General features: G+C 34.9%; 1 protein-coding gene across 14 annotated transcripts in view; it reads right to left on the reverse strand.

Annotated features, from left to right (window-relative positions):
- Window positions 1-12,124, reverse strand: part of OSBPL8 (oxysterol binding protein like 8) — a 152,414-nt gene that overhangs the window by 25,256 nt on the left and 115,034 nt on the right. For all 14 annotated transcript variants that reach the window (XM_042947223.1, XM_042947214.1, XM_042947220.1 and 11 more), the window contains 5 exons: window positions 10,332-10,535; window positions 7,450-7,534; window positions 5,997-6,168; window positions 2,804-3,041; window positions 2,005-2,189 (listed from right to left, as the gene is read on the reverse strand). In XM_042947223.1, coding sequence (XP_042803157.1) covers window positions 2,005-2,189; window positions 2,804-3,041; window positions 5,997-6,168; window positions 7,450-7,534; window positions 10,332-10,535 — 884 coding nt within the window. The remainder of the gene's footprint in view (window positions 1-2,004; window positions 2,190-2,803; window positions 3,042-5,996; window positions 6,169-7,449; window positions 7,535-10,331; window positions 10,536-12,124) is intronic.

Consider the following 12,124-nt stretch of genomic DNA (forward strand, 5'->3'; position numbering starts at 1 on the left):
CAATTTAATTATTACTTCCTTCAAGCATGTCTGAAGGTTCAGTGTGTGATTTTTGAAGATGAAGTGTGAAATGGAAGAGACCAGGCTTAGGTTTACTGACCACTGTGCCAAGTTGAAACGCTGCTCTTACAGGGAGTAGCAACCTTCTGTGCTCTTCTTATCTCGATTTAAATTCTCTTGCTATTCAACTTTACTTACTATTTTGTATTTGCATAGTTCAGAACGCAAAGCAACATGGAGAAGTATACATGTCTTGCTATTGTCCCATCTCTCCATATAGGCAACTTTTTTTTTTTTTTTAGTTTTTAATAAACAGTTTTCTTTAAGCATAAAGAAGCAAATAAAAATATGCAGCCTTCCTTTTCTTAAAAAGATAAAAAAGGAAGCAAACCACATATTTTTTGTACCTTGCCTTTTTCACATACACATAATCCTGGAGATCCCTCCAAATCAGGTTACAAACTTCTTCCTTATATGCAAATGCACCGTATGTTATTAACCCACCAGTCAACTGTGGCTCAATACTTGAGTTATCTAATCTTTTTCTATTACAAGCCCTACCACAACAATCTTGTATATACGTCATTTTGAATATGTAGAGATATATTTGTAGGGGCTATTCCCAGAAGCAGAATTACTGGATCAAAGGACTGACTGCATCTATAATTCTGGTAAATACTGCCAGGTTCTTTTCAAAAGCACTGTGCTGGTTTGTGTCACGCAGCAGTGGCAGCAGCAGCAGCATACAAGTGCCTGCTGCCCCACAGAGCCTTGGCAACAGGGTGTGTAGCCAGAAAACTGCAACCTTTCAACTTAGGAAAGTGGGCATCTCTCAGGAAGATCTCACTGTGATTCATAGGAACCTGCCTCACACTCAGAGAAATGAATTTCTACACAGATAAAAGAACTATAATATATAAAGCAAAACTGGGGTATAAAAGCTTTTGGATTTTGGTCACTGTGATCGATAAAAAACAGTATCTTTTTGTTTGAATCTGCACTTTTCATATTTTGAGTGAGATTTACACATTTAAGCACTGTTTCTATTCATCTTTGAAGTACCTGGTCATTTCCTCTACTCCTTTTTCTATTAGGTTGCTGGTCATTTTCATTAAATTTCTAAGAGCCCTTTTTATTTTAGGGAGATTAACAATTTGGGTATGCCTTAATTTGCAAAAAATCTCCCAGTTTTTCAATTATCTTTTGATTCAGCTTATGACTTTTGCAACGTTCACTAATGCAACTAACAGCCTAATAAAGCAACTAATAAATTCAATACAGATATTGATAAAGAATCTAAAAGCCAGGCCACAGGACCAGAACCTAGCATCTTCGAACATGCAGTGTCTTGAACAGCTGGAATGGGGGCAGCATGTGAAACCTGGAAAGGTATACATAAAGTTGATGTCTTTTACTGGTTCCCCAAGAAACCGCTGGGAAAGAGATCGGCAGCTCCTCCTCCACCTCCTTTACGCCTGCCTTCCCCAGAATTACATCCAGGATCAGCTGGCAGGAAACAAAGCAAAGATGAAAGTGGGGATTTATACTGTGAGCCAGCAACTGGCGGAGCATTCTGGTTGTAGAAAGCAGCACATCCCTCATGAGCATGCAGACAGGATAAGTACAAACAGAAGCACAAGCCCCAGGATGGGACCTGAACAAGAGCTTAGGTGACCTGGGGGAGAACAAGGAACGCTACGACCTCTCCCCATGTTAGGTCAGGAAACAGGGAGCCTGTGAAAGCAGTACTGTCTGTCAGGTAAGGGATAGACTCCTTGTCTTCCTCACACTTGTGATCTCTCAATTCAACCGCATAAATGGAAACATTAGAGCCAAGTATTAAGTATTCTTCTTATTAAGGTCAACTGTAGAACTGGTGGAGAGAGGGACATCTCATTAGAGCCTAGTTTTGGTAAGGCATAACCACTGTAATTTGCGCTCTGAAAAAAAAATCTCTTAAAACCATGAAGCATCTTTCATTTTAAGAAATGAGAATCTACTTACTCAGATAAGAAATCTGCATGATAGTAATAATCTGAAAGTTTATCCAGGAAAGAACGAGGTTCCAAAATAAATGTCGGCAGAACCACCCTGGACAAGTCCATGCCAGGACGGACTTGTTTCAACAGTGTCCAGATAAGGCTTTTGTTTTCTTCAGACACAGTTTCTGTTTGAGAAGCCTCACCTGCCTTTAGCAATTGACAAAAAAATACTCAAATATCATATTTATCTCAGACACATTAGATATGTAAAAAAACAGCTGATGTTGAAATATGCATATTCTGTAAGACTATCCCAAGCATTCTTAAAATGGGAAATAACTCATTAGGTAGTAAGTCTATAGCTATAAAACTTAGGTAAAAAGAGTAGTTGTTAAGAGACATCAAAGTGAAGGATATACACAAAGAATTCATTACAAAAAATATTACATGCAATTATTCTATACCATATTCACTTCTAAGAATTAGCAATACCGGGAACATTACAAACTCATGTGTCCTTGCAATTCATATTGTACCTGGCAATGACATTAAGGAGTACTAGTACTATCCTATTTCAAAAACAAACCTGAAGAAAATGTAAACTTTAAATTTAATAGAATTTATTGGTACTCATGTGAGTACACATGTTATTTATAAATCCCGAGATATTTCACGTGTATGCAATTTTTAAAATAAAATAGGTATCATCTAAATGTTCTCTTTCAGAAAAATAAGCAATAGGTCAAAGAAACGTCTTCAATTTCAGCTGAAAATTTCCAAGGATCAGAAAACCAATATCCCTGAAAATCATAGACTTTTACCTCTCCTAGTTCTTCATGGCTCTGTTCAGTGTAGGTAGTCTCCTTTAAAGGCTCAACGGGCTCAGGTTCGATATAAGAGTCATCTTGCCTTTCGGATGTATCTGTGTCACTTTCTTCACTTTTCCCCATCACCTCATTGTCAGACTCATCATGTTCTTGATCATTTTCTTTATCAGATTTATCAGAATACATATCTTGGTCCTTAAAATGCTGCCTTTCAATTTCACTATCATTTAACCTTGAAGGTAAGAAATATTAAGAGAAAGAATAAAAGAGACAAAGAATATTTAATTTATAAATCAGAATGATATGAACATTTATTCAGAATTTGAGTGTCAGGCACTGTTCTGTGTTTTAGATAATTTTACTCAGTTAACACTCAAAAATAATCCTATGAGATAAGTAATATTATTATTCTCACTTTACAGATTAATAAATAAAAAAACACAGAGAAATTAAATAACCTGGGAAATATTACAAAAGAACACTCTGAACTCTGCCTCTTTACCATTTAGGGCAAAAAGCTTCCAACAGTAAAGTTTTGGACTTTGCCTTGCTAGATTTTTTTCTTGGTTTTACAAACATCATCACTTGAATCAACCTGTCACTTCTGGCCTAAAGAAAAACTTCCAAGTCAAGATTATCAGATTCTCAAGTGAACTCAAATGAATTATGACTTTCCCTCTGTAAAGGTCTCTCCAAAGTCACTTGAAGTGAGTGAAAATGTAAAAGGTAAGTAATTATATCTCTTTAATACTTGACTCACAGGTTTAATCTTGAGAAAAAAAATCCAAGGAGAACTAGAAATGGATATTTCAGTTTATGGAAATAAACCTATAGCCTAAACAGATTAAGATGCTACCCCCACCCTATTCATACAGTGATTAGGGTTAATAATCTGTACAAAATAGAACTTATAAAAAAACTCACTTCCAGCTTCAAAAAATTAAAAAAACTTATTTTCCAAAATCTTCATTTGGATTCTAACCAAAGAATTTCTAATAGAAATTCATTCTTATGGTAATTATTTTCTTTCTTTCCCTTTATAATCATGTATTTTTTTTAAGTTTCTTTATGTATTTTGAGAGAAAACAAGCATGCGTGTGAGGGAGGGGGAGAGAGACAGGGAGAGAGAATCCCAAGTAGGTTCCTCGCTGTTAGCACAGATCCCAATGCAGGGATCGATCTCACAAACCGGGAGATCATGAACTGAGCCAGTTAAGAGTCGGATGCTTAACCCACTGAGCCATCTAGGCACCCCTATAATCATATATTTTAAAATAGCAGTCTAAAATTGCTGTCTCTGCTTTCTTATCACCTATTCACTCTTTAATCTCTCATGATCTGGTTTTCACTCCCCTAAATTCACTGAATCTGTTCCTTTAAAGGTAACTAATGACAGCTTAGTTGACAAATCCAGTGGCCTTGTATAATCTTCACCTTCTGTGACTTCTCTGCATTACAGGATTGTGACAATTATTTTTCTTAAAATGGTATTAGTGCCTCGGTTCCATGTAACTGGTTTGACTTTTTGAGCTCTCTGATCCTTTTTACCTCCTTCCATCTGTAAGATATTTTAATCTTCCTTGACCCTCTTTTATTTTCTCTGTCCTCTCTCCCCTTTGGCAGGCTTGCCAATTTCAAGCCTTCACCATCATTTGTTTGATTTTCAAACCTATGCATGCAGAAATAAGCTTCAGACCCATGTTTTTAAACACTTGGCTGATATCACTTATATGTCCTGGGGCCAATGCATCCTCAACATGTGCAATTATTTAATACATTATCATCTTCCAACATGGTCCTTTATTTTACTATCATCTTATCGGTCACTGAGATTTAAAACTTGTAATCTTCTTTAATTTTACCCACTCCCTGTCCCTTACATCTAGGCAGACTATGTATCTCAAAGGTAGGCCTCCACTTCCCTGGTCTCTGCATCTCTTAGTTCATGTTTTGTCATACAGCCAAATGAAAATGTTGCTATGTTGACTACCTTTGTAAAAATCTGTTATATTGATCTTCCCTCTGATTCCCTAGCTGAATGTTATCTTTCCAACTTCTAAATTCTCCTGATCCTGTATTACCCTACAGCATCTCTCCTTTGGTTGTTTGTGTCATTCTTATCTTCCTATCATTTATAGTTGCCTGCCATTTTATAGGTTTTAAACAAAAAAAAAAATCTCTCCAGGATCAGAAAGCTAGTATGCTATTGCACTGGATTCAAATTTAGGATCATATCTGATACATCTCCCTATTTATAATGCAGTGAATAATACAGTAAAGTGTATGTCTCATACACAAAAGAGGCTCAAAAATTTAAATGAATAAATATGTGCAGATGAATTTTTAAGATTCCAAAATAAGAGCATTTAAAAATTATCTGGTATTCAATAAAAACAATGGACTATTTACAGCTGAAGAGCTTCAAGGGAAAAATCCTGGGAAGGGGCGCCAACAAACACCCATTCCTAACTTTGAGGAAAGTAACCTCAGTGCTGTTGGGAATAAGTAGCTTCAGAGCAGAGGCTGAATACTGGGGCAAGGGAGGAGAAGTCTAAGTTTCCCTCCAAAGCAACAAAAGAGATCTGAACCTCAACTAAGGTACTTGTTTGTTTCCCCAGGGAAATATTTTTTTTTAGTATTAACTACAATGAATGTTTCAGGGTATAAAACCACAAATAGGATACAGTTCCAACTTGAAACACCTGTGGTATAACAGGAGCATTCCACAAATACCAAGTAGAGCAAGTCAAGTGCCGTTACCAAAAAAATTAAAAAGTGCTACAAAACAGTAATAGAAGAACAGATTATATCTCACTATTGTGAAGCAAGAAACGCTTTGCATTTGATGTAATATTTGAGATTGGTCTTGAAGAATGGGATTATGAAAGGAAAAAAGAGCAAGGAGGACTAGAAAACATTCTTAATGGAGGGAACACCATGTATAAAGAAAAGGTATGTATTTGGGAAAGAACAACTACTTCACATTAGCTGAAATAAAGGAGATAACTTTCTATACTTTATTATAGCAAATAAGCAAATGGTAAATCAGGCCTCAGACCATATAATGGGAAGAAAATAGCCACGTTCAATTCTAGATACACCACAAAAATTCTAGGCCTGCCAACTAACCTAATGAATAACATCGTCCCTTCTAAAAATCACCAAATTAGTGGCAATAGCTACTTACTGAAAGTTGTCACCACTGTGGAGATTGTTAGCACGTAATAAGCCATACAAAGTCACATGTGTGCTCTCTGATGAAATGCTCAGGTCATGTTCCTTTCCTTCTCTGATCATTGTACGTTTAAGAAGACTAGAACATTTCAAGGCCAACTCCAAAGCATCCATCCAGCACCTTCCTAGAAGAACACAGATTCATAAGCAATATAGTTCAAGAAACTATAAAAACCAGCATCCATCTTAATTTAATACTGTTAACCTTTAAGCATACTATTATTTCTTTGAGAAACATTCACTGGAAAAGTTCACGTGAATATAAAATCTTGCAAGGATTTTTTAATGCAGTTTTTCAGTTTAGCAAGTGCTTTTCACAGACCAAGCATCTAAAAACCACTGGTAAATGAACAGTATATAGAACACATTAGAAAGTACACCTAATCTAAAATAAACACACTTTACTTCTAAAATCTTAGAACATTAACAGGTAGTATAATTTGTAGCTACCAATGAAGGTACAGAAAATACACTAAACGGGTTATGCTTCTACTATAAACAAACTTATCAAATTAATATTTTGTTTCTGATAAAACGTCTAACTTCAGGTTTACCACCATCCACTTTACTTATAGGTGTGAAAATTCTGAAGTCATGGAAATAAATGCCTGTACAATATTGTCATTAACTGCCGCATTAGTAGAAACACTAATAACTTTATTTTTAAATTAAAATTTAGAACTGTATTAGCAAAATAAAAGTTAGTTGCTCTTAAAATGTATATATGTATTTCCATATCTGTTGGAAACATCAGCCAAGTAAAACACTTTTCATAACATAAGCTTGTGCGTATGATATTTTAAAAATAATCATCAGGTAAAAGTAAACTCTAAAAGGTTACAAGATTCCCTAGGCTAAGTTAGTCTAAACTATAAAACATAAAAGTGAGGAAGAAATCCATTATCAATTATTAAGGTTTTAAAGCTAGTGTGGCTTTCCCATTAAATAAGTTTTACCCTCTCCATATTGCTTCGAGAATTAAGTTACTAACTGCAGAAAAGTTTGTATTTGAATCTTCTATATAAAAAAACTCAAAACAGTATATACGTGTATAAATGTTAATTTTTAATAACAAAATACAAATAATATTAAATGTACCTCTAAAAGTACAAAACCTAGTGAGTTACCACGAAGAACACTAACGAAAGTAAAAAGAGTGTTAACATATCAATGGAGGATGAAGAAGAAAACTTTACGCTAATTCATCACTCAATTATACAGTGCTTCCTATCAGATTGTTGTCTACAAAGTTAATGTTTTTAGTATCATAAGCAATTTATAATTACAATATGTCTGCTCCAGTACCATACTAAAGAGATTTTCCCCAAAGGAAAATACACAGTGGCATATAAAATAAACCCTTAAAAATGAGGGCCAAAATCTAATCCATCAAAATCTGTATTTACCATCTGACTCTGAAGTAGCTCGGATGATCAAGTAACTGCTAGGTAAGGGTTGAGTTATAGATCCAACTGCTTCGCCTTTGGGACCCTGAAAAGAAAAGCAAAGCAAAGCAAAGCAAAGAAAAGGTGTACAGTTTATATTATGAAATCTCAACTTCATATTATCCACTATTACCTATAATAATCTAAAAGCAAACAAGCTTTAATTTTATGCTTAAAAAGTATTAGGTAAAGTTTTAAGAAAGTAAGTATTGAGGAAAGTTTTCCTCCTCCAACAAGTATACGTCTTTAATAGAAAGTTGAACAACTTAGAGCTATCATTAAACATGATCTCTATTTATGGTTCACATAGTAAAGAAAAACCTGCAACTTATTATACTAGACCAAAGTTTAATTTAACAGAGAATTTCCATCCCAAAGATACTAAGTAACATTAAATTTCTAGAGGCCTAAAAAAAAGCTGGAAATAAAATTTATAAGAAAAAGAGAAATGAATTTTGAATAGGTCTAGGGGAAAAAAAATCTCTATTTTACAACCATTGATATACTTGTTATAAAATACTTGTTATGAAATACTAACTAAAAAAGTTAATTTTATTTTTCCAGAAAGAAAATGGAATTTTGTCTTTGTTGTTGTTGGCAAGGGTTATTTGTTTTAGGAGTATATAGAACACCAAGAACCCTAAATAATTAGTATCTCCAAGGCTAATCTTAGGTGAACGCAGTTCTTCTTTGGGAAGGAAATCTGAGGATGAACTCACAGTATAATTTTGATATTAAATAATTTTAAGTTGTAAGATCAAAGAATAAAATGAATTTGAGAAGCATAAACATAAAGAAGGTAAAGATTCAAAATGAAAAAGTAGAAAAAGTCAATATAATTTTAACTAATACTGTAATATCCCTTGGGTATTTTCAAATAGCTTTCTAATTTATGGGCCGGTTCCTAGAACCATCACAGAGTAGGATCTAGTCACACTGCTTAGGTTTCAAGCTTGGTTCCATGCTAGAAAAATTTCTTAGGTAAACTCTTTAGGCCTTAATCTCTTTACCTAGGTAACAGGGGAAAATTATAACCTCCTTAAAGGTATGAAAAAAAGAGTCCATATAAAATGTTCGAGTCCCTAATACAAAGTAAAAACTCACAAATATTACTTTTACTTAATCATAGATACTGACTTTGAAGGTGTTTAAACAATATCCTGAGCATATTTTGCTTGTGGAAAATATTCTGATGATTGTCTAATTGTGCAAATTTTCCTCCCACCAGTATTGGGAATTCAATAAATTTGACATTAAAAATTTTTAATAATTTAAAAATTCATTAAAATTCTGGGGCACCTGGGAGGCTCAGCTGGTTGAGCATTCGACCTTGGCTCAGGTCATGATCTCACGGTTTGTGGGTTTAAGCCCTGCATTAGGCTCTCTCTGCTGTCACCAGAGAACCTGCTTCAAATCCTCTGTCCCCTTCCCCAGTCACACGCTCTCAAAAATAAATAAAACATTAAAAAAAAAAATAAAAATTCATTATAATCCTTACAATTCCTAAGAGTAGTAGTAAAGAATACTGTACATAAAAGGTTTTGAAAGGGTTTTTTTTTTTTTCTTACTTGAGAATCACATGATATATAGTTAACAGAGGTTCTATAGGTTAAATTCTTTCCCTATGGGAAGTACCTAATTCCAGAATGAAACTAACTCTCTAATCCTAAATTTATTCCTGGTACGACTACAGACTACTGAAATAAAGGTTAAAAGTCCAGGTTTTTAAGAGGTGTATGTATACTGCCTAATTAAGCAACACTAAAAAAAAAAAAAAAAAAAAAAAAAAAAAAAAAAAAAAAAAAAAAAATTAAGCTGAAACTACTTTAACTCTACATCTCAATTAGGTGGTTTTCCTTAAGGGAGAACATCTAAACCCTTTATTCATGTATAACTGATCTTCTTAGAAACTGAAACAATTATTGCTTTGTAAGAATTTAAACTAAATTCATTAATTCTGTTAGTGTACATGGAATGTCTGTTTGTAGAATCCCTTGGTAGTTAATCAAATAAGGTGTTTCTATTTTCCTGATTAAGTTTCTGCTTTTATAACACAGGAGTGATCACAGTTATGCTTTTTAGTTTTATTATTTTAAAAATATTTTTATTTATTTTTGAGAGACAGAGCATGAGTGGGGCAGGGGCAGAGAGAAAGCAAGACACAGAATCTGAAGCAGGCTCTAGGTTCTGAGCTATCTGCACAGATCCTGACGTGGGGCTTGAATCCACAAACTGTGAGATCATGAACTGAGTCGAAGTTGGACACCTAACCAATTGAGCCACCCAGGTGCTCTGGTAATTGCAAATTTTTAAAAACACACTACAAACTGAATCCCCATGGATAAGAGTTTATAAGGTACAAAGTAAATTTGGGAAACATTTTCCTCAAAAAATTTTAAGTCAGATCTTTTTATAGTTTTTTTTAATGCTTATTTATTTTTGAAACAAAGAGAGACAGCTCGCTCACATGCAAGCGGGAGAGGGGCAGAGAGACAGGGAGACACAAAATCTGAAGCAGGCTCCAGGTTCTGAGCTGTCAGCACAAAGCCCCACGGGTGGCTCGAACTCACAAACCACGAGATCATGCCCTAGCTGAAGTCAGACACTTGACTGAGCCACCCAGGTGGCTTAAGATCCCTTAAGTTAGATCTTAACGGTAGGTAAACAAAGCCTTTTGGTACACAATTCATTGTGGGTAGAGAAAAAAAGAGGAATAATGCACTTGAAAACAAGCAAATTTAGAAGTGCTTAGAGAGGTTAGCAATCATTAGGTTAATTGATTTATCTCAGTGCTACTCACAGATTGCCATCTTTACCTTTCACCTATATAACAAAGTGCTTACCTTCACTGCCCAAATAGACTGCTCCAAAGGATGAAAAAGTTTGAAACAAAAGCCGTCCTTTTTTGATGGACGCTCAATGATTTCACAGGCATTCAGAAGGACTGTTCCTACCCACTGACCATTTTTCTGGGTTTTATAAATCAGTAGCACCCCAGGTTTCAAAACACACCACAACTTGGTCCAACTCTTTAAAGTACCACGAATCTACAGAAAGATAAGTTAATTTAGGAAATAAAGCTGTTTTTATCTTTTTTGCTCCACAAGATACAAATTCAGTAATGGCAAATATCTAAAATTTCTACAACATATACACTTAAGATTCAATAGATTTTTTTTTAAGCTACTAGATGTCAAGGACTGCACAGAAAGACAAAAAGCATGGCTCCTGCTTCTGAAGAACTTAAAGTCTACCTAGAGGCTAGGTCAACAGTTTCAAAATAATGTGCCAAGTAGAATAGAATGCTTTTCCTAACCCTCCACGCCAGCTCAGGGGCCATTAAAATATACTTTTCCTAGTCCCAAGATTCTCTTCTTCTTACCGTCCATTGTAATTTTATTTGTGGGAGTATAAGATTATTCCATCTTTTAAGATTCTTTCCCCCTTTATCCCCTACATCGACAGTACTGAAGTCACTGCCAGCATGCACACCAGGCATTCCCTAAATATTCACTGAGTGGTAGGAAGAGGGAAGAACCTCCTTCGAGCCCCTAAAATTACCTTTTTTAAGTTACTCTGTTCTTAGTAATTACATAAAATGTGCCATTTAAGTTCTTGGAAAAATTTTAAAACACAGTTACATGAATCTCTCTCTAGTCTCAAAATGTTCCTCGTCCCAGGGTTTAAGGCTATGTCAATAGGTCTATAACTGGTTTTTCCTATCAATGTCTATTTCTGTCATCCGTTAAAAATGTTTCCATGCAAATCACTGAATTCACAATACTGAAAAGAATGCTAATCTACTTAGAATAAAAACTAGGATTATCCTTTTATTTACTATAAAACATCTGCTCTCTCAAAGCACTTACCTGAATTATGAAATAAATATAGGGTTCCCTAAACCCTGAAATAGGCATACCACAATAACTCTAAACAAGAAAAAGTTAGAAATGGGGAGTTTGGAGTCAGGAATGAAGAAGAGAGAAAATCTTTGAGAAAAGTACATGTTTATGTAAAAGAAACGGAGAGATAAGAGAAGCAAATGGAAGAGTTACCCTGAGATAACATTTTGTATTTGGGACATGTGACAGTATAACATGGATGGAAAATGATCAGAATGAAGGTTATGATTTAGAAAGTCAGCCAGGGGATGTGTTAGGGACACTTTTAGGGGGTTAGCTGCAGAAATCCTATGTCAGAAGAGGAAGCTTAGCTCTGAAAAACCCACATGAGATATACAGCATAAAGATTTCTAAGTAGAGTCAATGTAAGTCAGAACGTGTCTTTAGCACAACACTGAAGAAGATCCCAGCACTACCTGAACTAACAAGGAAACTATCATTGGGTTCCCATTTTAGTAAGAGAACTTTGACAAAAGATCTCATAAGGATTATACGTTGGAGGCTGGACCAATGTTTTGGGAGAATAGAAAGCTTTCAGGGCTGGGGTGACTTTTAGATTAATGCCAGATACTAAAATTGCCTGGGAGACAGAGTCTCACAAGATCATTCTTACACTTTGCATTTAGTCTGAAAGATTCCTACCAAAGAAGAATGAGAAAGAAAGAGTGGGATGATAAAAAAGTAAATAAAAGTAAGTGGAAATAACCAGAGGCCAAAACAAGGTATGGAAACAA

Source organism: Panthera leo, chromosome B4 (genome assembly GCF_018350215.1).
Source record: "Panthera leo isolate Ple1 chromosome B4, P.leo_Ple1_pat1.1, whole genome shotgun sequence".
NCBI lineage: Eukaryota > Metazoa > Chordata > Mammalia > Carnivora > Felidae > Panthera > Panthera leo.